The sequence below is a fragment of the Neurospora crassa genome, linkage group I (genome assembly GCF_000182925.2).
Source record: "Neurospora crassa OR74A linkage group I, whole genome shotgun sequence".
In the NCBI taxonomy this organism is placed as follows: domain Eukaryota; kingdom Fungi; phylum Ascomycota; class Sordariomycetes; order Sordariales; family Sordariaceae; genus Neurospora; species Neurospora crassa.
The window spans coordinates 443,807-469,370 of NC_026501.1; the positions used below are offsets into that span (position 1 = coordinate 443,807).

The window sequence follows — 25,564 nt, forward strand, 5'->3', positions numbered from 1 at the left end:
ATTTCAATCAACCAAGACTGCGTAATACACAATATGTACAAACAGGTTGGTGAGCTATCGAGATAGCACGCTATCTCGGAGAGTGCATGATATACCACGTGCAGACTACAGTGAACGGCTCAAACCCAAAGAGCAAGATTCATGTTGTTGGCATGCTTGACGAGCACAGTCTTCTTGACTGAATCCGCTCCAGGACATTGGAGACATGCTTGATGCGCTTCTCTTTGGTTCGTCTTGTGAGAATGCGTGTCCTTCATCGGCCCTTAAATTGGACACTCGGCACAAATTGCCGAAAGTGGACTCTCTGAAGCGGTACGACATGTGTCGGAGGCGGATGGCTCGCTTATCGGGTCTCTTTTCCGACTTCCAAGTTCCAGTAAGCGCCTCTCGGGGAAGTTCCTGAGGTAGCAATGCGAGTGATAATGGGTAATGACCGCTTCGGTTGGCCTCGCCAAACATCTCGCTTCACTTGAAATCGAATGGTGTACATGTAGAGTTGGCAGTTCTGTGGGGGGCGCGTTCAGTTACAGCCTTCGAGAAAGGCAGTGGGGAAGATGAAACGCGGATGATGGTATAAGCCATGTGTTTCTTCAAGTGTATGACTGCATCGGCATTTTTGATAAGGCCCAATGAGAAACAAAGTATTCCTAATGAAAAACAAAGCATTGGAGAATCGATCGGTCGTTTCTTCTTTTAAGAAAATGTCCGCGTGACTTGGGAATCGTATGATGTACAGTTTAACCGCAGTATCATGAGGATGAAGAGGCTAAATGCAGTTGCAGGAACCTGAAAGACACTGCAAAGAGCCGCAAAGTCGGTTTGTCGATCAAAAGAGGGTCGACGCTTGAGATAGGATGAATGGGCATCAAGCTGATAGCCCAAAAGTAAGGTAACAACAAAATGACTGGGGGGTATTGGGCGAGACCTTTGGGATGTCGATCCGTCTTCTCTTGTGCTCTATAAGACAACCTGTAGGTTAACGTTAGCTATCATGAGCTTGAGTCGGAGTTGGGCTTTTGGGAGCCGCAAGTATCGAGAGTCCTGGTAAATATCAGGACAAGCCACAACATAGGGGTCCTATTGCAAAGAAAGGAGTCTGAGTATGACCATACATGGATTATTAGGTAGACTTGGTAACACGAAACAAAGGCCTTGAGCCATGCATGTGTCGAGTGGTTAACACTCCCCGAACCATGACAGACCTGGCCTCGGCCACTGAAACGAGGTGGGACGGAGTGTACCCCTGGGTGGGAAAGGCATCTCGGTACCACACTGCCGACGGGAGAATCTTCCGAATGGCCGTTGTGTATGGTATGTCTGTCTATAGTAGATGTGAGGCAAACCCTTGCTGCCTAGCATGATGTCAGCATAGTCGTGATTCTTGACGAACCTCGGCAGATGTTTGACATTTGAAAAACGATGTGGCCGCTGGAATGAGAAGAAGAAAGTGTTTCAAACCTCCCGGACTGGTCGACAACCCCCACATTCCTCAAGATGCCATCGTCATTAGTGTGCGTAAATAGTGACAGGCGGAAACTAAGGCCTGGTGGAGAACGTGCAAAAGGGTGGATGGCATCTCACGTAGCGAATCCGACTCTGGAAGCTTACCTTGCAGTAGTGAAGCTTTTGGTGGTGTTGGTTGGTGGAGTTGTAGCGTCCATTTGAAATGGAGAAGGAGGAGAACCAAAAGTGAGGCTATCGTCGAGGACTCCCAACGAGGTGGCAGCGTCATGAGCCATGATCAGTCAAACCCTAGCCAGGGCCATGTGGTTTGGTTCCCCGATGCCGAGCTTTTGTACACATGGGTTCAGCCATTAATAAGAGAATAGATGCAGAGGATGTATGATTCCGAGCCCGATTTGGACATCAGTGCGGCGTGATGAGGAGGAGTGTAAGTGGAGAGTGTACTACCTTGAAGGATTTCGGCACCAAAGAAACCGAAAGTCTGGATACGCGTAAGAAACACATGCCAGTCTTGGAGACTGTCTCGAGGCCAAGACTTTAAGCGCGCCTTGAAGCGATGGGAAGGAATAATGTAAAGACTTGTCCACGTCAAATAGATGACCTCTCTCGACGGTCAACAGTGACGCATGCCGAGGAGTCCGTGGACCTTGATTGTATAACACGTTGTGAAGCGAAGTTACAAAGGATGTTGACGTCGGAATGTCGGGAAGCTGCCATCGCAAGGAAGGGACCAAAACAGATGTTTGGTTGCGTGGTGCTATAGGGTAGCAGTGGTGATGACGAGGCTCCACGAGGTTTGATGGGCGGTGTAACTAACTGAGCGGGCTTGAGTTCACAAACAAAAAGCTCAATTTAAAGATGACGAGATCTGGAAGCATGTGAAGTTCCCCTTCCCTTTTGAGGGCTTGGGAAGTTGAAGGGATTTCGTGTTCTTTCCCAAAGAGTAAGTGATGAGTGATGATCTCTAGTAGGCGCTTTCCCCAGTTGATATCAGAAATGCCCCTGTTGATGTTGCACCAAATCTCTCTCTCTCTCTGCACTTTGGGTTTCAAAGGCAGAAATGGACAGTAAGGGAACACACTCGCTTGAGTGTTTCGTTTTTGTACTTATCTTCCACTTCACAAAAAGTACAGTCCATATTCTCTCTTTTTGGCATCAGGTCCGATAAAACACGACAAAATAGTGACGGTGCGACTGGTAGACCTCATGATTTCCTGAAACAGACCAAAGCAGCAATTGACCGAGTGGAAACGCCCACTGGGACACCAGCCGCGACCAATGTAACAAGAAAAAAGCCCAACGTCGTCGGATCGGGCAATTCCCAGGGAGCAAGCCCAGATCATAACCAAATCGAGTAAGCGGGCAGGTTACATGCCCCAGACGCTTGGAAAGTCGGATGAGCCGCCAACATGTCCGGGCTTGGCTGCATTTTGTTTCCGCTTTCTGCACTTCCATGTTTGCAAATCCGATATCTCCCAGATGGAGATTGCGTGCGTCCACCACGGCCGGCCAACAGAGAAAGCCCGGGCATTCGAGCGGCCGGACAAGAGAGGGGCGAACGGCCCGATGGCATGGGGGATAACGTCTGGGGCCTGCTCCATTGATGGGCAACGACAACAACTCGTCGGCGTTGAGACAGCCGCCGTCTGAGGTTACGAGTCAAATCATGGCTCGGAGAAACACCGGCAATGCTTTGGTGCTCGGAACCGACATTGTCGAATGGGATCCGATAAAATCCTCAAATGCTGGAGTCGAAGACGGCGGTGGTGGAGGAAGACGGCCCGGGATGCCGATTTCAGGTCAACGGAACGGGCTGCCGGACGGGCGATAGATAAGCAAGTCTCCTGCTGCGTATGTAGGTAGCTAAGTTCTGTTTACTTGCATCTCCCCGTTTGACGCCATATTTCTTGGCAAGCTCTTCTCCAACTTCCCCAACAAATGCAAAACCCCGTCTCTACACTTGCCGTCGTCACTCCATCGTCAATTCAACTTCAACGTCAAAGCCAGTCAATATTGAATCACATGCCACTTACAAGGCCCAAGAGACCACACAAATCGTCAAAGTCGATCCTCATTTCACACCGAGCCATGGTGCGAGAATACTACTGCCATACGACGCAGCATAACGCAATGGAAAGATCCCCGGCTCTCATCAACCTCAGCCGGCCCTGCCTCCGCATCGACAAGGGAGTCAGGGGACAAGGATTGCCAGTCAACACTACGCTACAACTTGCAGCTTCGAATCCTTTCTCTCCAACCTGGCGGAGTTAAGCCCAAGGGTCATAGCTACTTAACATTGTAGCAACGGGCAACGGAAACGCCGTCGAATGGAACCGATAGGTTGCCACGCCAGACGCCACATTTTACCGATCTGCAGGCCGAGAGACACACGCACGGTGTCGTCCAAGTCCCCGACTGTTTCCAGCTTCAACATCGTGGACCCTGACAGCAGAGTATATCTGCTCAAGTGTATGACCCGGTCTGAATCTAACCGCCAAAGGACCATCACAGACAAGAGTGACTGTGACATGTATCGAGCAATACGATGCCGTCTCACCCTTCAAGCGCTTTCTTGGCATCGAGTGATGCAAACAAGAATGCGGATGCCCCAAGATTGGCTTGACGCTAGGAAACCGTGGAAACGATGCCTAACTCTTGCTTTTTAAGCCCCGCTGAATGTCCATCACGACGGCCAAAGACAAAGGATGCATCTATGCAGCACAACCGTGGAGACAAGCCGACAGACAGTGCCTCTTCCCGGGTTAATACTCACCAATATCATCCGCTCATACGGTCCGTCCCAACCGATATGGCTATACCCACTCGAGCTCAATAGTCAAGGTCACAAAAGCAAGCTCTCAACACCTCTCGGTCCATCTGAACTGCAAGAAGTTACCGTTAGACCAAGCTCCCATCTGGCCCACTCCTACACCCCCCACGCTGTTCCGCCTTGCCAATGTTCCTTTCTTCTATCCTAGCAAGCCTAGCAATGTCTAGCTTCCTTTTCAGGGCAGGTCGGGTCGATCAGCCCTCCATGCAGCTCAGCCATGCTTCTTCGATCAAGTAACCTCTGACACTTGTACCTAACGTACGGTTGCCCTACCCACGGGACCCCTGAACTACTTTTTCTTCCCACCAGATTACGCTTTGGATAAAGTCACCTTGCTTCCCGAAAGCCCCTGGCCAGGTACAAGCTGATTTGGTACATCATCAGCTCCCACCATCCCGAGTTAGCCTGGTCTTACCTATACGTACACTTTCAGGCTTCTGATCCGGGCATGCTTGCTCCGATAAAGAGCGGTTAATTCTCGGAAGTAAGAATGGAGGGTCGCCCCACATGTTCCCCGGTTGAGGGTCCCGGGGAAGTTGTATAAACTACCTGTCTCCTCCCGGTTCGAAATCATGTAGCGTACTCCAACAATCTTACCTGTTCTATCTGTCCCGCTGTTTTCCATCTGTATTTCAAGAACGCCTGTTAAATACTAAACATTGCTTGACGATAGACCCCCCTCGACGATTTATTGGTCGCTCTATCCGTTGAGGCTTCTTACACCAAGCTCTCAACCGCGGACTCCAAGATCAGCCAGAATGACTTCACTTTCCTCGATAGCCGTTGGGGGAGGCCCCTTCGAGCGGGATACTGATCCCAATCCCTCCCCTTCCAGCAGTATCGACAGCAACACCACGCCCGATACCGACTTCACGCCCATGGGAAGCCCGTTCCAGGAAGTGGCCGTCCCCAAGAACAAGAGGTTCCTGGCGAAGAAGAAGTTGGCAAATCTGACACAGGAGGAGAAGGTGCGATATTCGACATGACCCAGGAGAGACCGGCAGGAAGCTGACAGATACAGATTTCCCTCCTAACTGCCGCAGACTTCTGGAGGACAAAGTCCATTCCGGAGAAGGGTATTCCTGCAGTGAAAACAAGTGATGGACCCAATGGCGCCCGAGGTGGTATCTTTGTTGGCGGTACCAAGGTGAGTTTTCCAGCCATCAAGCTGGCCAGTTTTGGTTTTGTGCTAATCCTCAAATAGGCCGCATTATTCCCCTGCGGCATTTCATTGGCCGCCACATGGAACAAGGCCCTCCTCCGCGAAGTAGGCCGTCATTTGGCCGAGGAAGCAAAGGCTCGTCAGGCCAACATTCTCCTCGCACCCACGGTCTGCATGCACAGGCATCCCTTGGGAGGAAGGAACTTTGAGTCTTTCTCTGAGGATCCGCTTCTTACAGGCAAGCTTGCCGCTCAGTATATCAAGGGTCTTCAGGAGAGAGGTGTGGCTGCCACCATCAAGCGTGAGTTTCACCCATTTATTGGCCTGAAAAGGTACAAAGCTGACATGAGACAGACTTTGTTGGCAATGAGCAAGAGACACACAGATTGACGGTCAACTCCGTGATTGCCGAAAGGCCACTCCGTGAGATTTACCTACGGCCATTTGAGATTGCCGTGCGCGAGGCCAAGCCGTGGGCTGTCATGTCTTCGTACAACCTTGTAAATGGGGTTCACGCTGACATGAACACCCACACCTTGAAGGAGGTTCTTCGAGATGAGTGGAAATTTGACGGGTGAGTGACCACCGTTACCTCTCCTTGAGGGTTACAAAGTCCACTGACACCGAGACAGTGCTGTCATGTCCGATTGGGGTGGCGTCAACTCTACCGCGGAGTCCATCAAGGCCGGCTGTGACATCGAATTCCCCCACTCCAAAAAATGGCGTTATGAAAAGGTCATGGAGGCCCTGAACAAGGGCGAACTCTCCCAGGCTGACATTGACAGAGCGGCTGAAAACGTCCTGACTCTTGTCGAGCGAACAAAGGGAAGCGATCTGACACCCGAAGCTGCGGAAAGAGAAGATGACAGAGAGGAAACCCGGGAGCTGATCCGCGAGGCTGGCATCCAGGGTCTCACCCTTTTGAAAAACGAAGGATCAATTCTGCCCATCAATCCCAAGACCACCAAGGTTGCCGTCATCGGCCCCAACGCCAACCGAGCCATCGCTGGAGGTGGTGGGAGTGCCAGCTTGAACCCCTATTACACCACCCTGCCTCTTGATAGCATCCGCAAGGTTGCCGAAAAGCCTGTTACCTATGCCCAAGGCTGCCACATCTACAAGTGGCTCCCTGTTGCCTCTCCTTACTGCTCCGACAAGACTGGCAAGCCCGGTGTTACCATAGAGTGGTTCAAGGGTGACAAGTTCAAGGGAGAGCCCGTAGTCATCCAACGACGGACCAACACCGATCTCTTCCTCTGGGACTCTGCTCCCCTCGCCCAAACCGGCCCCGAATGGTCCGCCATTGCCACCACCTACCTCACCCCCAAGCACTCCGGCAAACACACCATCTCCTACATGTCCGTCGGCCCCGGCAAGCTCTACATCAACGGCAAGCTCTCCCTCGACCTCTGGGACTGGACCGAAGAAGGCGAAGCCATGTTCGACGGCTCCGTCGACTACCTCGTCGAGCTCGAAATGGTCGCCAACCGCCCCGTCGAGCTCCGCGTCGAAATGACCAACGAGCTCCGCCCCCTTTCCAAGCAAAAGCAAATGGGCATGACCCACCGCTACGGCGGCTGCCGCATCGGCTACAAGGAAGCCGACCAAATCGACTACCTCCAACAAGCCATCGCCGCCGCCTCCTCCGCCGACGTGGCCATCGTCATCGTCGGCCTCGACGCCGAGTGGGAATCCGAGGGGTACGATCGCCAAACCATGGACCTGCCCTACAACGGCTCGCAAGACCGGCTCATCGAAGCCGTCGTGGCCGCCAACCCTAACACCGTCGTCGTCAACCAGTCCGGTTCACCCGTCACCATGCCCTGGGCTGATCGCGTCCCTGCCATCTTGCAAGCGTGGTACCAAGGCCAAGAAGCAGGTAACGCCCTGGCCGACGTGCTCTTTGGGCTGCGCAACCCCAGCGGAAAACTCCCCTGCACGTTCCCCAAGCGTCTCGAAGATACGCCGGCGTACCATAATTGGCCGGGCGAGAACCTCGAGGTTATTTACGGCGAGGGGATCTACATTGGCTATCGACACTATGACCGGACCAAAATCGCGCCGCTCTTCCCCTTTGGTCATGGTCTTTCGTATACGAAGTTTGAGTATGGGCGGCCGTCGCTGTCTAGTCGCGTGTTGAGGGAGAATGGAGTTATCGAGCTGTGTGTGGCGATTAGTAATGTGGGCGAGTATGATGGGGCGGAGACGGTGCAGGTGTATGTGCGGGATGAGAAATCCAAACTGCCGAGGCCGGAGAAGGAGCTGGTGGCGTTTGAGAAGGTGGCGCTGGAAAGGGGGGAGACGAAGCATTTGAGGATGGAACTGGATAAGTATGCGGTGGGGTATTATGATACAGACAAAAAGGGGTGGGTGGCGGAGGAAGGGAGGTTTGTGGTTTTGGTGGGGAGTTCGGCGGGGGATATCAAGTGAGTTCTTCTTCTTCTTCTTCTTCTTCTTTTTTTTCTTCTCTGTTTTTTCGTTTCTGATGATGATGATGATGACTGAACTGATTTGCTAACGTTGACGGGTGTAGGTACTCTGTGCCATTTGAGGTTAAGCAGACTTTCACTTGGGTCTTTTAGATTTACCAACCAACCTACGTAGTCGAAGTCGAACCGTTTTGTCTAGTTCTTGAGTGACATAAACCCCGATGGAATCAAATGCTACGCCAATAGCTTTGGCTGTTCGTTTCCCCTTTCCTTCCGGATCGATCTACCTTTTGGAAGTCCGTTCCTTTTTGAGGGTACCTTATTCACTTGGCTGAAACTCTTCATTTACGCTGCCTTGGTACCCCTTAATGTTCTCCTGTTGCTTGCCTCACTAAACAAAGTCGCTTTTTTCCTATCTTCAGTCGTCTTATGTCGGCTTCCGTCACTGACACTCTTAACTCGAGAAACAACCCAAAAGCAAACCTACCTACCACGCAACTATTATCTCCAAGTAAACAACCTCTACTTACTTGACAGAACTATCGCGTTAAGCAAGCGATACTTACGTACGTACGGTACCTATTCAAGGTTCTCAGTACGTATATCCCTTCCAACTTTCTATCCCTCAAATTCAGGAGAATAAAATGTCATCAATCCACACCCGCCTAACAACAGACAGTCATTCTTTTCGACTGCTGCGTCCGTCCCGCGGTGCCGAGATTGACCTGCCAATGGCGGAAAGGAGAATATATCCAATCCCACTTGCCGACACGGACCAAAGCCTGTACATTAAGGAGAATGGCTTGGGCGACTTTGACGAGATGATCATGAAGGACATTAAGATGGCAGATTTCTACGTTCAGGTTGTCAACGGCTAGGTATGTGGACGCCACGAACAAGGTCCTCCCTCGAGCGTGCGTGCGGAAAAGGATCTCCCGATAGATAGACTCGATGACCTGGAGAGATGGAAGAGTAGTCTAGGTACCTACCTCTACATAATTCCGATAGGATGATTTCTTGCTCTTGATGATACCTAAGGTCAGGCAGGGCTTTCCAGTACATAGGTTCTACCCTTCACTTGTTGATGCTTGGTTCGAATTCGTCATGCACTTGTGTTCACTCCCTTTGTACTCCCTAGGTCTAGACAGTCTGTGACGAAAACCATGCACCTATGCTCCCCAAATCCTCATATTTTCCGTCTTTGGACCACCGACCTGAGTGAGCCAACACTTGCCGCTTTGACCGGAGCCATTGACCACGACTCTGAGCACCGAGAGCTAGCTACGGTAGCTAGCGTGAGCAATTGGCCGTGCGACTATCGGAGAAGCCAGCCGGATTTGACGCCCGTCTAGAAAATTTGCCAGGTAGGTATGTATCAGTTCCAACAACATTGATCTTATGTAATCCTGACTGATACAGGACCCCGATCTGCTACCTACCTACAGATACGTAACGCAGAAAGTGAACTGGCCTTGGGGGAATGCATGCACAAGTGATGCTGCAAAAATGAAGTTTCTGCGCAGGCCTGCACGGTGGAATGGCCCACATTACCCCCTTTTTCCTGAATCTGGACCGTTCGAACCACTCTTCATTATCTTGAACAACCATGATCTATTTGATTAACCAGTATATCCATCTTGATGGTAAATGACAGGGTTTCAAAACAATATCTCATATACCAACCCCTTCAGCCTACGGGGCAGCAAATCAATAAGGTTTATCAGTCAGTCAGGCCCTGAGGAGGCACCCTTTCCCCATGCTTCCATTAATTACCCACTTACTATGCATTTGAAAGGGCCGTATTCTCAGCAGTTCCCATAAAATAGGAGGGTTCAGGGTCGAGATGGGCCCATCTGATCGGGCAGCTTATAGTTCCATGTCACATCCGGTCATCCAAAGAACCGGGAAGGGGGCTCAATTGGGTGTGGAATGCGAGGTGCCAATCAACACCGACAGGCCCGTAGGAAGAGTCAGATGGACCACGTGGTCTAGTACATGTAGAGGAGGCGGCAGTCATGCAAGGGGCCGCTGTGGACGAGACAACGGATGCTACCTTGGGAGCAGCCTAATGCAAGATAACCGCTGTCAAACGAGCATCATGTAGGGCACTCTAGTGAATATTCGAAATGTATTATTTGCCTATAAGATGGAAAACGCCATCCCAGGTCAACTAGAAAAAGGATGAGGGAACCTAAAGCCAAAAATAGCTTCAAGGCTCTTTCAAGGTCTAAATGCTAAAAGACGTCCGAGTATCTATACTAGATCTCCTCTCACACACCAATGCAGACGTAGTAGCCAAGCCACAAATTGTCGCAAGCGGCGTCAACGTAGGGATTCCACTTGGCAAAGTCCGAGGCGCTGATGCCCGCGGCTTGCTCAATGGCCCAGCAGCCGTCGCCAGACACGACCTTGTGGAACTTTTTACAGTTGCTAACGGTATTAGGCATCTGGGGAGTCGGGGCGGAGGAGCTGGCCGGCTTGGTGGTGGTTGTAGGCGGGGGAGAGGAGCCACCCTTGACGCCTACGCAGACGTAGTAGCCCAGCCAGAGGTTGTCGCACTGGGCGTCGACAGCCTTGTTCCAAGCCATGAAGTCGGAGGCAGAGACGCCCTGCGCCTGTTCGATAGACCAGCAGCCGTCGCCGGACTGGACCTGGTAGAACTTGTTGCACGTGCTCGTGATACTGGGCATCTGAGGCGAAGGGCCCGTAGGCGAGACCGAGGTGGTCGAGGTCGACAGAGTGGTCGCCTTGGTTGTAGTAGTAGTAGTGGGTGGCGTGGTTGAGGTAGTAGCGGCCTTGGTCGTAGTGGGAGCGCCTGTGGACACGGTGCCAATGACACAGTACTCGCTGCCGGCGATCAGGTTGCCGGGGCAAGAGACACCGGGGTTGAGCTTCGCAAAGGCGGCCTCGGTGATGCCCCACGCGGCAGCAAAGGATGCGCAAGTGTCGCCAGTGTTGGCGGCAGTAGCGAAGTCGCAGGACACGCTCTGGCGGGCCTGGAGGACATGTGCCGCAACCAGCAGCTGGGGGACGACGCCCAGCATCAGAAGAGAGGAAGCGAAGCCCATTGTGCCGTGGCTGCGAAGGGATTACAGAGAAGATGCGGCAAGAGCAACTCGAAGGAGCAAGGGCAGACGGTGAAGACAAGGACGGTGACAAACAACAATGGACGGGCTAAGTGTAGCTTCCATGGTCCTCATCAAAGCCATTTATACTTGCTCCGTGACATGTGTCGATGGCGACTGCCTGACATGGCATCTGTAGGATATCCTCGCCATGAAGCATTTCAAGCCAACGTTGGTGAGGATATTTCCCGTCCTAGACGTGACGTCTGGGTAAAATGCTACCTACTCTATGAAGTATAGAGTCTAGAAAAGTCGAACATGTGGCCGAGAGCTACGCCGTGATTGGATCCCGCCACCTCAAGTATGACAGAGCCGCATGTAGCAGTTAAAGGTAGCTAAACTTGACTTCGCTTAACGTTGGACCCTCCATGCCCATAACTCTATTTCCTTCCAACTTTGTGAGTTTATGCTCGCCTCTCTCTTCCCCCGACCTCTGTCTCTCTTGATTCACAGTCATCCTCCGCCACCACCACTGCTTCAACATCATCACTATCCCTTTCTCTGACCAGTTGATACAATGTCAGCGTTCCTCTCAGTCGTGCTGCTCTGGGCGATGCAGGTTGGAGCACAAACCACTTTCCCGACGACGGTCGAGGTGGACTTGATCTTCCCACGCAACGACACGTATGCGCCGTCGACACTCTTCCCTGTCGTCTTCGCTTTCCAGAACGCGGCGCTGGCTCCATCACTCGACCCCTCCCTTAGCTTCCTGCTCTGGGATAACACCTTTGATCACGCGAAAGATTATAAAGTGAACCTGAAGTCGACCAACTTTACCACCGAGCCCACCTTTGTGTACATGTTTATCTCGACACTCAACACAACAGCTGATGGGGCGCCGGCGTCCTACTCGGTGTCGTGGGAGCTTGGCCAGCACAACTGCTCCCACCACGGGATCCTGCCTTTCCAGAACATCGGCGGTGGCTTCCGTGGTACCGGTGTGACATTTACCATTGCAAACGGCGCTCCGGAGCCCGACCTCGTGGAGGCAACGACAAACAGCACCTTATGCACCGACGCCAGCTATTTCGCCTTCAATCTCACGGGCATTCTAGACGGGTCTTCGGGGCAGTACGACGGCCGCAACACGTGCGCCGTGCTCTCGGACGTGCAGCCCCTGGTGGACGGCGACCCGTGTGCAGTCCACGTGGACTCGGCCGCAGCGAGCAGCATCTCGGCCGCTCTCACAGCCACGGCATGCACGTACGACAATCCCGTGGTGAGCTGTCCCAGCAAGCAGAACGCGGCGGCGGCGGATACGAAGACTGGGTTCCCAGCCATGCTAAGCGGCTTCGTCGCGGCATTGGTTGCCATGCAGCTTTTGTAGAGCAGACATAGTCTTTTGAGCAAGATGCTTTTTGATCCACACATATATATTACTCGTGTCTCATATGCACTCATATTCAACGGTTCTCCTTTCTTCTCTTTCTTCTTCTTCAATCAACGAGTTCACAACCATTCTTTCGTGCCTTGTGTGTCCATGTTCACCCCCTTCACTTCTACACTAAGCAATTGGGTGTTTGTGCCTCTTGACTCTATTAGAGACATCTCACCTCTAGGGGCGTCCTGCTACCTCTGTCCGTTGGTGAAGGAAGGGAGGGCGAGGTCCGGTTCAAGAGACGCCCGTTCACTCGCATTTCACAGCAACATGGTACCCCCTATCCAGTCACCGAGCCGAGTTACATAAGAGGGTAGTACCTACCTCTAATTCTGTTCTGGCGCTGTCACCCTTTCTTCACTCTTCAACCCCCTACCTCACAAACCACCAACAAGCGGACTACATACGCGCCAGTGTTAGTCCTTTATAAAGCACAGTGGCATTTGCATGCCAACGTCTCTTTCGCTTCTCGGACCTCATTTCGCATGATTCTAAAAGCATCCGGGACGAACACATGTTGGTTCTATCAAGTGGCAACGTTGTGAACATGTCGTTGACCGGCATATGGACCATGTCCATCACGGCCCTTGCAATTTCACCCACGAACTGCGTGGTGTGCTGAAGGATCAGTCTACCGCGACTGGAGGACCCTGATGAGAACGTGCTTCCACATTTCGATGGGATTGGATAGTGTCGATGTTGGTTGGTGATCCGTCTACAAGTCCCAGTTGGCCCCTTTATACCTACAAAAGGCAAGGCAGCTCGATGAGCAGCTAGGCAAGGAACCCCCGGGCAGACACATTGCTTCCATGATTCCATTGAATCGTCCTATCCCTTCTTTTCTTGGTCCTCATCACTATCATGTCCTTCTTTTCACGGGCGGCAACGGTCCTCAGTGCGGCCGCTCTCTTCCTCTCCTTTGGGACTGGTGGGAGGCCGGGTCGCCAATGTCAAACCTGCGGCAACCGGCCTCCATATCCTACCGGGGGCGAGACGACTGTCCCACGCTTTGCAGTGTTACGGGACCCGATCCGGGCAGTTGGCCGGCTTACCACAGCCTGAGCCAGGTGGCGCACTGCAAGGAGACGGTTTTCTACCACTTCTCCATCTATGACGATGTGGATGACGGCAGCTCGGGACATCGCATCTACGCCTGCACGTCGTACGGTGCGCTTCAGAAGCCTGGTGCGGATATGAGCCAGATGAAGGCGAACGCGGACACAACGCACACGCCGACCAACGTCACACTGGAGTTTGGCGGCTGGAACGAGACGGCTCCCCATCACGGCGTCGACCTGCGCAGTCTGTCCAGGTCGATACGGCGCGCTCTGGCAGCTGGCTATACCTCGGACGACAAGCAGTCGTTGGTGTTGTTTGTGCAAACCGTCACTGGCACTGCCGGCCTCTACCTCGGCAGAAACGTCAACATCCAGTCCACGGCGCCAGACGCACTCATTGCTTTCGAGAATGCCTTGTACGCTTCCAACAACACGGGCGGCAGCAAGGCCATACAGCTGTGCGGGCACGACTACGACGGCGACCACGTCGTTGGCTTCATCGCCACGAGCAACACATCCTTCACCCCCGTACAGCAGGCGATTCGGTCATGGAAGAACGCTACTTGCCTGTCTTTCGACACAGTGCGGAACATACCCGCGACCGTCGATTTCACGACACCGTTGGTGTTACCGTCGAACGGAACCACCAACTCAACCTACAGCGCCAGCACAGCCTTGCGGGCGATTCGCGGCAACCACCTACAGGCCCGCGCCGAATGTAGAACCATCCAGGTGGCCTCGGGTGACAGCTGTGCCAAGTTGGCGACCAAGTGCGGCATCTCGCCCAGCGATTTCACAAAGTACAACCCGGATTCGAAGCTTTGCTCCTCGCTGATGCCCCTGCAACACGTGTGCTGCTCGTCCGGGACGCTGCCCGACTTCACGCCCAAGAAAAACAGCGACGGATCGTGCGCATCATACGCCGTTGTACAAGACGATACGTGTTCGGCCATCGCGGCCGCCCATAGCCTGACAGTCGACCAAATCGAGAGCTTCAACAAGCAGACGTGGGGATGGAGCGGCTGCAGTCGACTGATGGCCCAGGCAGTCATCTGCCTCAGCTACGGCACGCCGCCCATGCCGGCCCCGCTGGCCAATGCCGTGTGCGGACCGCAGAAGCCCGGGACCAAGAAGCCCGACAACATGGACGACATACAGAAGCTTAACCCATGCCCACTCAACGCCTGTTGCGATGTATGGGGCCAGTGCGGCATCACGGCCGAGTTTTGCACTGATACAAATACGGGCGCCCCCGGCACGGCCAAGCCAAACACCAACGGCTGCATCTCCAATTGCGGCACGAACGTGGTCAAGGGTAAACCGCCCGCTCAGTGGATCAGTCTGGGCTACTATGAAGCCTACAGCTTGGGCGGCCGCAGTTGTCTATATCAGGACGTGCGGCAGATCGATACCAACAAGTACTCCCACATACACTTTGCCTTTGGTGACATTACCCCGGACTTCAAAGTATCAGCGGGCGATGTTATCAGTACGTACGAGTTCGAAGCCTTCCGAAGCATGACCAACGTCCACCGCGTGATATCCTTCGGTGGCTGGGCCTTCTCAACAGACGCCGCTACTTACAACATCTTCCGGACTGGAGTGACGGCCGCTAATCGCTTGACCCTCGCAACCAATATCGCCAACTTTGTCAAAGAGAAAGGCCTGGACGGCGTGGATATTGACTGGGAATACCCTGGCGTATGCACACTCCCTCTTCTTCTTCTTCTTCTTCTTCCTCCTCCTCCCTTGCGGACCCGAGCCACGGAGCGCTGCTAACTGTTTCCAGGAACCGGACATCCCGGGTCCTCCACCGGGCGCCGACGACGAAGGCACCAACTACCTCGCCTTCCTGGTTGTGCTGAAGAACCTGTTGCCCGGCAAGACTGTGTCTATTGCCGCACCGGCATCGTACTGGTACCTCAAACAGTTTCCCATCGCTCAAATCTCCAAGGTGGTCGACTACATCGTACTTATGTGTTATGATCTCCACGGGCAATGGGATTACGGTAATAAGTGGTCGCAAGAAGGCTGTGCGAACGGCAATTGCCTGCGTAGCCACGTCAACTTGACCGAGACAAAGACGGCTCTAGCTATGGTGAGTTGAGTGCCCAACATATCCCAAGACCCTTTGCCCCTCGGTGTGTACCTACGTACTTTGATCCCCCTTCTGACTCCTCCTCCTGCTCCAGATCACCAAGGCCGGTGTGGACTCGGGCAAAGTCGTCGTCGGTGTCTCCAGCTATGGCCGCTCCTTCAACATGGCTGACGCCGGCTGCTACAGCAAGGATTGCTTCTTTACCGGCTCGGCGACGGCATCCGACGCCTCCAAGGGTCCCTGCACCGATACAGCGGGCTACATCTCGAACGCTGAGATCAACGACATCATCGTGAACAATGCCAGCCGCGTCAACCAGAACTTCATCGACAGCAGTAGCAACAGCCGCATCGTCGTCTACGATAATAACCAGTGGGTCGCCTTTATGGATGACAGCATCCGTGCCGCCCGTACCGCAATCTACAAGGGGCTGGGCATGGGTGGTACCAGTAACTGGGCCACCGACCTGGAGAAGTACCACGATGCGCCCTCCATCAGCAAGGACTGGAGCACCTTCAGGCTCAGCATCAAGAGAGGCGACAACCCCTACGCTGTGGGCGACCGCCACGGCAACTGGACCGACCTTAGCTGCACCGACCCAGCGATACAGAATGCCGAGCACTTACCCCCTCAAGAGCGATGGAACATGTTGGACGGATCCGACGCCTGGAGGGATATCATGAAAGTGTGGTTTGATTATCAGAAGCCTTCAAACACTCCCTTCACCGAAGCCGTCTCTTACACCATCCACGGGCCTCCTTCGCCCGATTGCGGCACGCTGGCCCGAAAAAATAACTGCGAGCAGACCGTGCAGTGCAGCAGCAATTTCGAGGGCGGCGGTTCTGGCGCCGTAGGATATGAGATCTGGAACTCTATGGTCATCATCCATGAGGCACGTATGAAGCAAAAAGCTTGGGTTGTTGATGACCCATAGATTTGTAGCATTCGCTAACTACCTACCTTACCTATCTAGATGTACGCCACCTATGTCACCGCCCTGTACCAGGCCGCTGCAGCAACACTAGACCCGGCACTTAAGGACTTTGAGAACCAGTTTGCTCCCATTCCAAAGAAATTTGACGACTCGTGGCTTGGGATTCTCCTAGCGTGCGTGGGTCTAGCGGGTACCGTAGGCGTGTCCGGCTTCTTCAACACGGGTAAGTCGTTGGTTATTGACCTGCTTGCCTATGCCGCTTTTCTTGGCGTCTTATCCAGTTATTCTGACGTCAAATCGTACTTAGCTCTCAAGTCCATGCCGTACTGGAGAGCCAACTCGGTCTCATATGACAACTGGAAGGACACGGCCAAGGCGCTTGTTTCCTTTGGCACTTCCATTGCCGGAACCCTTACGGGCAAAAATGACAACAAGTAAGAAACACCACCTTGCCTTGCTAATGAGTGTCACGTCCTCGATGTGTGCTAACCATCATGCGTCTTCTAGTGGTGCTTGGAGTGCCGAGAAGCAAGACGCCTTCTCGGATTACATGGGTAACGTAGTCAGCGCATGGGCCAATGTCACTGAAATGTCACTCCGGCAGCTATTCAGCGGCGAACCCGAGAGCGTAGAACTGCTGACGAGCTTGGTTGCTAACGGTCATTTCATTGATGGCTCCGTCAACGGTGGTGGCTCCAGCCCTACGGATGCCCTTGATACAACGGCCAACTCTCCCTTGATGGCGGAGGTGAGGGCCAGCATTTCCAAGGCCTTCTTTGCCTTCGCCATTCCGAGCATTTGGTCCGTCTCGGGCACGACGGCCTTTATCATGGACTCAGGCTTTGACTGCGGCACGGTCGACCCTATGGGCGAGTACCTTGATAAAGACACTCAGCATAAGACAGCGGGCTGCTACAACGGCAAGCTGTACTACCTCGCCTATCCTTCAGGTCCCGCCGAGGACTGTAGCGGCGGCGACGAGGCGGTGGTATGTAGACCCAACACTTTCTCGGCGCCGCCGGGGATCGACACCCTCGACGGCACGCGCTTCGGCGGCGTCAAGGTGTCCGACCTGATCACCGGCGCCGTCAGGACCTACATCCAGAACGGCAACAAGAACGGCGGGGAGCAGATAGACCCTACTCACGGCGGCTCGCTCGATGGCCTCATGGACCAGGACGTCACCACTCCCGGCTTCATTCGCATCCCGGTGTGCAGCGCCTCGGTCGCCTTTGCCGCCTGGTCGGACACTAGCGTGAGCAGCGACGTGGACAACTACCCTTGCTACATCAAGCCGTCTCCTGATTACTGTGAGGCCTCCTCCTTCGTAGACCAGACCAGCGATGCGTCCCCCTCTACTAGCGACTGTATGGGTATCGTCCGCAATATCCAGGGTACGCAGGGCCAATGGACGGTCGAGAATGGCCAACAACACCAGCTCGTGCAGTATGGCGCGTGCAAGTTTGGTATTCAAGGCCTCAACAAGCACGGCAACGGCTGGTTCCACGTCGGTGCCCAGGACATTGTTGATATCATCACGGACTCCATCAACAAGTTTGGTGGCAGCGGCAAGGTTGGCGCCAAGGGCCTCATGGATTGCAAGGGCAACATTAACAGTCAAGACGTCGAGTGGGGGCTGTACTAGGCTCGAGACTCGAGAGTCATTGTCTGGTAAGATATGGAGGATGCTTGTCTGCTACATTGCGTATGCCTAGAGGTAGTACTTGGCTATTTTTGTGCAGTCCTTCTATGTAGAATAGGGCAACGAACTCTGGATCTCAACCTCCTCCTCCTCCTCAATCTAATCATCCATGCTTGCACAGTATAATACTGGTTTGTTTGGTAGTTCGAGACCTCTGGTCAACTTTCCCAAGCATTTATAGCCCCTAATTGATCCGTTTTGTTCTATACCTAACCAAAGCGTAATCTTACCTACCTCGCATATGCTAGGTATTTTGGAAATTTGATATGCCATGTTGAATCTTGTTGATACCTTTCCGACCCGTACCTACCTGCCTACCTACCTACCTAACCATTTGGGAGACAATCCGGAATAGATCTCATTACAGTAGGTATACTAGGTAGGAGTGCCAAGCTACCTGACAAAGAAACTAGCATGAAATTCTACTACCTACCTAGGTACACAAGCTCTTGATCAACGATGCCATCCGTGGAAAAAACCGTGAGCCTCCTACCTCAGGCAGACTCTCAGTGTATCCCAGATCTAGGTACCTACCTACTTCCACAAACGTGCCTTACCTAGACCTTCCTCCAACCCAACCCGTACAACTAACAAAAAGCAGGCCACAATAGGTAGGTAGCGAGTAGGTAAGCAACTCGATTCCTGTGTAGGTAGAATTCGATATACCGGGTACACTTTCACAGACAGACAGACAAGACTTGGAGCGTAGGTACCAACCAACCTTCCCTTTGCTATATATAAAAAACCTGGATATTTCTAAGCAAAGCGAAGCGGTCAAAATGAATGATATGTACCAGGAAACCATTGTGCATTTGTGTAGGTACCTACCCAAATGCCTAAGGTACCTAGGTATCAGACACCATGATGCATCTTCCCCAACCGACAACGAAGCCATGCCCGGGACGAACAGACCGTCCATGTCCTCTATCGTAACACATTCGAGCCACACACAGCAGGTTCGATAAGGTACCTAGGTACCTATTTGCGAAGGACGGAAAAGACATCTTTACACCCGTTTGATAAACAATAGTATAGAAAACTTCTTTGATGACCCTTTCTCGTTAGTTGCTGTCTACCTATACACACCATATACCATGGTGCTTTTGTTTTATTTCTTATTTCTAGAGTGGGTGAGTACCTCAATCAAAAGTACCTACCTACCTCTAGGTACTGTACATCCCACACCACCACAACCAAGATGCAGGGTAACCCTATGACCACACCATGTTATTCGGGAGTCTCCTTCCGTGAACGGTGTGGTGTGTAGGATAAGCGTATAGGTAAGTAGGTGTGGCAGGTAGTGAGTGTACTTTAACCCTCCCGTCCGTTTGGAACCCGGCGGTCCCTTGGATGGAAAGGCGTGCCGGTTGGCCGAATGGGAGGAGAAATCGTGGGGAGCGGGGTGTCGTTACCCTATCCCTGCTGCTGCACGCCCCTGGGCTGGGTTGCTTGTCAATAATCATATTCTACTTGGTATACAATGGGACATAAAGACATAAGGATAGAAAGGGTCGAAACAAATCATATCCCGGACCCTTTTACAAGTGAAGTGATATCGTGAGGTTAGTATCCAATGCTCGAGTGTTTCGTCTGAGTGTCTCAACCTCTCGCCTTGATCGCTTGCTTGATTGGGGTTGGGCTGGTTGGTGCAAGTGTTAGTATATACGTGGAGATAGCACCACGTTCTTAACAGACCTGTTTGAGGTTAGGTCTCCATACCTATTCACCCATCCATGGACATATCGATGCCGAGATCCGAGATTCTCCCCGGGCCTTGCTGTCGGACCCTTTTTTTTTTTCCTTTTTTTTTCCTTTTTTTTTCCTTTCTTTTTTTTTTTTTTTTTTTTTTTTTTTTTTTTTTTTTTGCTTTTCTGTCTTTCTGTTTCCGAACCACACAAACTTCCAGTACCAGAGAGAGTGAGACTGGCTTCTGTTCGTCAATGCAAGGGCCTTCACACGCCGCGGTCGGGTGTTTTTTTTTGTGTCTTTGGCGGCATGGCTTGCATCTTTGTTCCTGACTCCTGAGTGGTCAGATCAGGCTGCCCCGCTTAAGCCGAACGCAAGATGCTGGAGAACGCGCGGGACTTGGCTGAACTGTCAATGACTCCATAAACAACACCAATCACAACAATCTACACATCTCTCTTCTTGAATTGCCATTGACAAATTCATTCTCTGGTTCCAACATTCGTCATTGTAAATTGATAGTGGATTGCCGATAGGTACCCACTGATCTGAGGAGCCTCAAGTGGAAAGGGGGCTGTTACATAACAAACTCCACCACACAGTACTTACAGTATGTAGCACAAGACGCGGGAATCCACAAATCCACCCGCCCGCCGCGGCTCTGGGGCTAGACCAGGAACAGCAGGGCAGCTCCCCCCATTTCCACTTCAGTTCCCACTGCACCCCTGAATTGCCCACAATCCACATCAACAACAACAACCAGGCGCCCGAACAAAGCCTTGCCACGTTTCGTTTCCTTGGTCGTTCCAATTTGGTTTCAGCATTTTTAACTCCCGATAATCCTGGGGACCTCACCTCCCATAAACAAAACCCAATTTCCCAACCCGACACAAACCGGGAATGGCTGCACTGAAAACACCCCATCATGGCGCCATCGTATAGTAGCAATGGGGGCTACGGCTACAGCAGCTCATCCTTCCAACCCAAACACCGCCGCTCCGACTCGACCTCGTTTCTCGACGACCTGCGCGCCTTCCTCGCCCACTCGTCCCGCTCCGCCTGGCGCTTCTGGAGGGAACGCGGTCGCTTCATCGCCTGGGCCGCCCTCGTCAATGCCGGCCGAAGACTGCGCATGAATCTGACGTATAACCGCCTGTTCAGCTTCCCGCATTTGCTGGTGGCCGCGTGGATCGTGGTCTTGCTTTGGGGCGAGAGATGGGTGTTTCATTCAGCGGTGGAGGAGTGTGAGTGGGGGAACTGGGAGAGATGGGTAAGAAAGACCAGCCCTATTTCCTGTTGTGTATGGGAAAAGGAGGAGAATGAAAAAGAAAAGATGCTGATAATGGTGTGACTACAGCCCCCCGGCGCGAACCCCCACCGCCTCGTTCTGGTGGCCGATCCCCAGCTCATCGACCCCCATTCATACCCCGGCCGACCGTGGCCGCTGAACCCGTTGACCATGACGATTGTCGACAACTATATCCGCCGATCTTACACACAGATGCAATCGCAGCTCGATCCCGATACAATCTTCTTCCTGGGCGATCTTTTCGACGGCGGACGCGAGTGGAAGACAGCACATGGAGACTTTAGAGACCCGGAATGGGGTCCGCATCCGAAAGACGAGCAGAAATACCTAAAGAGCTGGAATAAAAAGTATAATGAGTTTTACTGGTTGAAGGAGTACGCGAGGTTTGGCGAGATCTTCTTTACTCCGTGGCTTGAGGCCGGGCAGAAGCCGGAGAACGAACATAAGAGGAGGAAACTGATTGCCAGCCTTCCGGGGAACCACGACTTGGGGTTTGGTGCCGAGATCAAACTCCCCGTGAGGAACAGGTTTGAGGCGTACTTTGGCGAGGGAAACCGCGTGGATGTGGTTGGAAACCATACGTTTGTTTCGGTGGACACGGTCTCGATGAGCGCTGCTAGCTTGTCGGAGATTGCCAGGCAGGATGTACAGCCTATCTACAAACCGACCGAACACTTTCTCAACCAAGTGAAGTGGACGAAGCAGAAGGCGGTGGAGAAGGAGCTGCGGTATCTGAGGGGAGAGGTTCCCGAGGTTAAGCTCCACCACAGGATTGAGGAGCTCAACCAGGCCAACTTCAAGGACCAACCGCATCTTGTCCACGACGAGAACAGTCAGAAAGTTCCCGACCTCCCGACCATCCTACTCACCCACGTCCCACTCTATCGACCACCCGGCACCCCATGCGGCCCGAAGCGCGAACATTGGCCCCCTACACCACCGCCCAAGGGTCAGACCGAGCCCGTATTTCCCGACCACCGCAACGCCATCTCCGTGTATCGAGGCTACCAATACCAGAACGTCCTCGACGAGAAGCAATCCATAAGCCTGATCGAGAAAATCGGCAACGTCATCCACGCCTTCTCCGGCGACGACCACGACTACTGCGAAGTAGTGCACGCGCCCGACCAAGGTTCTGTCCGCGAAATCAGTGTCAAATCCATCAGCATGGCCATGGGCGTGCCCACCCCTGGCTTCCAAATGGTCAGCTTATACAACCCTCTCGACCCCGTCACCGGCAAGCCCTTGGCAGGTGACGGCCAACCCACCATGCAAACCCACCTCTGCCTACTCCCCAACCAAATCAGCACCTACCTGCACTACGTCGGCCTCGGCATTTTCTGCATCATCCTCCTCGCCATCCGCGCTTTCTTGGTCCCCGTCCTCAATTTACCCCGATTCGCCCTCGATTCAGACAGCGACAGCAGCCACCACCACCCGAGCGGCATCTCCATCCTGCCCGTCTTCAAAGCCAAACAAGAAGATTACGACGAATACAGCCTTCCCTCTGCCGGATACTCGGCCTCATCCAAGTACGGCTCCTCAGGCACTTCAGGCGAACGACGAAGTCGTACCGCGTCCGTCAGTTCGTCTTCACTAAAGTCAAATAATTTGAGAAATGGTCATCACAACGAAAAGAGTGGAGGTAGTAGTGGGAGAAGCAGGAAATCGAGCGTTTACAGTAATAGCAATAAATCAGTTAAAGGAGGATGGTCGTGGGGTGGGAAGCATGGACATCATCATCATTATCATCAGCCGAGGATTGAGATCCCAGGGGAGAATGAGGAGGATCTTTATTATGGTGGGGCGTTTACGACTTCGAGTTCGAGTTCAAAATGGAGGGCGAGGCAGAGTAGGAAGAAGCAAAAGCCCAAGACCGCCATGGGCGTGGTGGTGACGGAGTTGTGGACGACGGTTTGGAGGGTGGCGTGGATGGTGGTGGTGGTTTTTGGGTGGTTGGCTTGGAAGGGGTAAGTCGTTCGTTAAGACACATAGTTAGGGGAGGGAATTGAAGAAATGGGGGAGAACATGGTGATGAAGCAGGAAAAAAATCTGGTCGCAGCGGGCGTGAAAGGGGATGTTATCTGATAAAACCGTCCAGGGGCATCAATTAGGTGCCGGTACATACTATAAATCTTATCATATTTACATGTACATGGTTCAACATCATGACCCGTCTTTATACTCCGTTGCCTGACGAGATGCCTATTAGCTGATGCTCTATATAAACTCGCTCGAGCTAGACCTAAGAGCAATACTGACAAATAACTCCAAACACCAACCCTAAAACAGCAAGTACCCTTTTCCCAAGTCCAATCAAAACTTGGCTCCTTGTAGCGTAACACAACGGCCGCATGCCCCTGGGTAAAGAAACTGTGTGCGACCCAGCTCGCAGATCCAAACATGTACAACCAATTAGCCCATCAAATCACCCAAACATCAGTCCTCCTCCATCTTCTCCGTCTGCTCCTCCTCCTCCTCCTCCTCCTCAGGAACAGGAATAGCATTCTCATCACCTCCCTCCTCCCCCTTATTCTTCTTCTTCTTCACCATCAAATCCGTCTTTAACTCCTCCTTTCCGCCCTCCTCCGTCACGACCTTTTCCACAACAGCCTCAACCTCCTTTAATCCCTCCTCATCAAAAATCTCTCCACCTTCAAACTCATCCTCCTCCTCCTCTTCTTCTTTCTTTTCCTTCTCCCCCTTCCCATCCTTCCCATCCTTTTTCCCCTCCCCCTTACCCTTCCCCTCTGTTTTCCCCTTCTCCCCATCTTCATCAGCAAATATCGACTTCCCCTCCACCAAACTCCAATCCACCCTTCCTTCCTTCCCATACCTTCCCTCCAACCACTCATTCCCCTTTTTGAAATGCCCCGCATCAAAAAACCCTCTATGCGCACTCAACGGACTCGGATGGACACTCCTCAACACCAAATGTCTTTTCCCATCCACCTTGGCCATCCGCTTCCCCGCCGGCGCTCCCCACGCCATGAACACCACCCCCTTTTTCTGTCGCTCATTTACCAAGTCGATAACTTTCTGGGTAAAGCGTTCCCAGCCGCGGTTCGCGTGGGAATTGGCTTCGTGCGCGCGAACTGTGAGGCATGTGTTGAGCAACAAGACGCCGCGGGTTGCCCAGGGGGTTAGTAGCCCGCTCTTGGAGGGCGGGGGGGTAAAGGAGGGGTAGTCCCGTGCGAGGCCGATGAAGATGTTGCGCAGGGAGGGCGGGGCGGGAGTCGGAGGTCGCACGGAGAAGGAGAGGCCGTGCGCTTGGTTGTGGTTGTGGTAGGGGTCTTGGCCGAGGATGAGGACGCGGACGGTGGGGAGGGGGGTGTGGCGGGACCTGTGTTGTTTTGGGTGGGTGTTAGTGATGAAAATTGAATGGACGGGATGGTAAAAGAGAGGGGAGGAGGGGGGGAAGGGAAGAAGGGAAGAAGGGGAAAAAAGAGAGGGGAAAAAAAAGACAAACCAGCTATATATATCCTCCTTGGGCGGGAATATCGTCTTGGTCTCCCACTCTTTCTTCAAGAACCTTTTCAAGTCGAAAAACTCCTTGGTTACAATCTCCTCCTTCAGATGCGCCAACCAGCTCTCATCAAGGGTGTCGATCTCCAGCTGTAAAAGGTCGCGTTGCTCGGGCGTCAGAGAAGCTACCCATTTCTCCTTGTTGAACTTTTTGGTTACGGTGGCGGGGTCGGGGGTAGTAGTAGCGGTAGTAGTAGTACTGCTGTTGCTGTTGCTGAGCTGACTTTGGCTGCGGCTGGTCGATCGAGTGGTTGGAGAAGAGGAATTGAGAGGGCCGCCGGGCTTGGGAACCCCGAAAAAAGACATGATGTTGCCGTTTTGATTGGGCTTTTTGGCGTCGGGGGAGGGGCCAGGCTGGGAGGAGCCGGCTTTGCGTTTGAGGGAGGACATTGTTCTGAGTGAGAGATGGTGGTGATGGTGGTGGTTTGTGGGTGAGGTTGAGGTTGAGGTGACGGAAAAGAGTTGAGAGACGCCGACTTTCAAGATAGCCCAGAGAGGTCGTGAGGTTCTTTGAAGCCGTGATGGTTGACTATCTTGAGGGTGAGAACTTGTTGATCGAGTGAAAAGAGTCGTTGTCTGGGACGGTGGAGTGAAGTCGAGACTCCAATCTGGGATTTTCTCGAGTGGAAAATGTCTTTCAAATTCACTCTTCAGTGGGAAATAGCTGGGGAAGAAAAGCAACGTTCCTTTCTCTGTTTGCTTTTCCAAACAGAATGTTATCAACCACCTCGGTTCGCCCAATGGAAGTGAATGACGAAACAACGCTAAAAAAGCAAAAGCGCGTCTTCACTCTCCGGCCCTGCAAGGTTCTCTCTTCTCCAACGAACAACGACGCGACTTTTGGCGTCATTGTTCATTCAATTA

General features: G+C 52.9%; 6 protein-coding genes across 6 annotated transcripts; 4 read left to right on the top strand and 2 right to left on the bottom strand.

Moving 5' to 3' along the window:
- Positions 1-5,052: 5,052 nt before the first annotated feature.
- gh3-6 (glycosylhydrolase family 3-6) lies at positions 5,053-7,886 on the top strand (the record flags this gene model as incomplete). Its single annotated transcript, XM_959941.3, has 5 exons — positions 5,053-5,262; positions 5,316-5,441; positions 5,499-5,757; positions 5,811-6,030; positions 6,089-7,886. 5 exons carry the CDS (start codon positions 5,053-5,055, stop codon positions 7,884-7,886), a joined length of 2,613 nt encoding a protein of 870 aa, XP_965034.3.
- A 2,226-nt stretch (positions 7,887-10,112) lies between these two features.
- NCU07486 (LysM domain-containing protein) lies at positions 10,113-10,953 on the bottom strand (the record flags this gene model as incomplete). The annotated part of the gene is made up of 1 exon (XM_959940.2): positions 10,113-10,953. The coding sequence occupies one exon, from the start codon at positions 10,951-10,953 to the stop codon at positions 10,156-10,158; it is 798 nt and encodes a 265-aa protein (XP_965033.1). The 3' UTR covers positions 10,113-10,155.
- A 422-nt stretch (positions 10,954-11,375) lies between these two features.
- NCU07485 (hypothetical protein) lies at positions 11,376-12,337 on the top strand (the record flags this gene model as incomplete). Its single annotated transcript, XM_959939.2, has 2 exons — positions 11,376-11,408; positions 11,535-12,337. The coding sequence occupies exon 2, from the start codon at positions 11,564-11,566 to the stop codon at positions 12,335-12,337; it is 774 nt and encodes a 257-aa protein (XP_965032.2). The 5' UTR covers positions 11,376-11,408; positions 11,535-11,563.
- Positions 12,338-12,935: 598 nt separating this feature from the next.
- Positions 12,936-18,123, top strand: gh18-8 (glycosylhydrolase family 18-8; the record flags this gene model as incomplete). The annotated part of the gene is made up of 7 exons (XM_959938.2): positions 12,936-13,001; positions 13,141-15,147; positions 15,236-15,544; positions 15,639-16,394; positions 16,518-16,701; positions 16,786-16,912; positions 16,986-18,123. The coding sequence occupies 7 exons, from the start codon at positions 12,936-12,938 to the stop codon at positions 18,121-18,123; spliced, it is 4,587 nt and encodes a 1,528-aa protein (XP_965031.2).
- A 2,481-nt stretch (positions 18,124-20,604) lies between these two features.
- Positions 20,605-23,349, top strand: fr (frost). The gene is made up of 2 exons (XM_959937.3): positions 20,605-21,136; positions 21,224-23,349. Exons 1-2 carry the CDS (start codon positions 20,792-20,794, stop codon positions 23,147-23,149), a joined length of 2,271 nt encoding a protein of 756 aa, XP_965030.3. The 5' UTR covers positions 20,605-20,791; the 3' UTR covers positions 23,150-23,349.
- NCU07482 (uracil-DNA glycosylase) lies at positions 23,335-25,489 on the bottom strand. The gene is made up of 2 exons (XM_959936.2): positions 24,645-25,489; positions 23,335-24,518 (listed from the first exon to the last, which is right to left on the bottom strand). Exons 1-2 carry the CDS (start codon positions 25,088-25,090, stop codon positions 23,615-23,617), a joined length of 1,350 nt encoding a protein of 449 aa, XP_965029.1. The 5' UTR covers positions 25,091-25,489; the 3' UTR covers positions 23,335-23,614.
- Between the last annotated feature and the right edge of the window lie 75 nt (positions 25,490-25,564).

Bases quoted from the DNA above. Each gene is read 5' to 3' on its own strand.
- fr (XM_959937.3), top strand. From the start codon at position 20,792: ATGGCGCCATCGTATAGTAGCAATGGGGGCTACGGCTACAGCAGCTCA. The intron at 21,137-21,223 runs GTAAGAAAGACC...GTGTGACTACAG, and splicing joins GGGGGAACTGGGAGAGATGG to CCCCCCGGCGCGAACCCCCA.
- NCU07482 (XM_959936.2), bottom strand. From the start codon at position 25,090: ATGTCCTCCCTCAAACGCAAAGCCGGCTCCTCCCAGCCTGGCCCCTCC. The intron at 24,519-24,644 runs GTTTGTCTTTTT...AAAACAACACAG, and splicing joins AAGGAGGATATATATAGCTG to GTCCCGCCACACCCCCCTCC.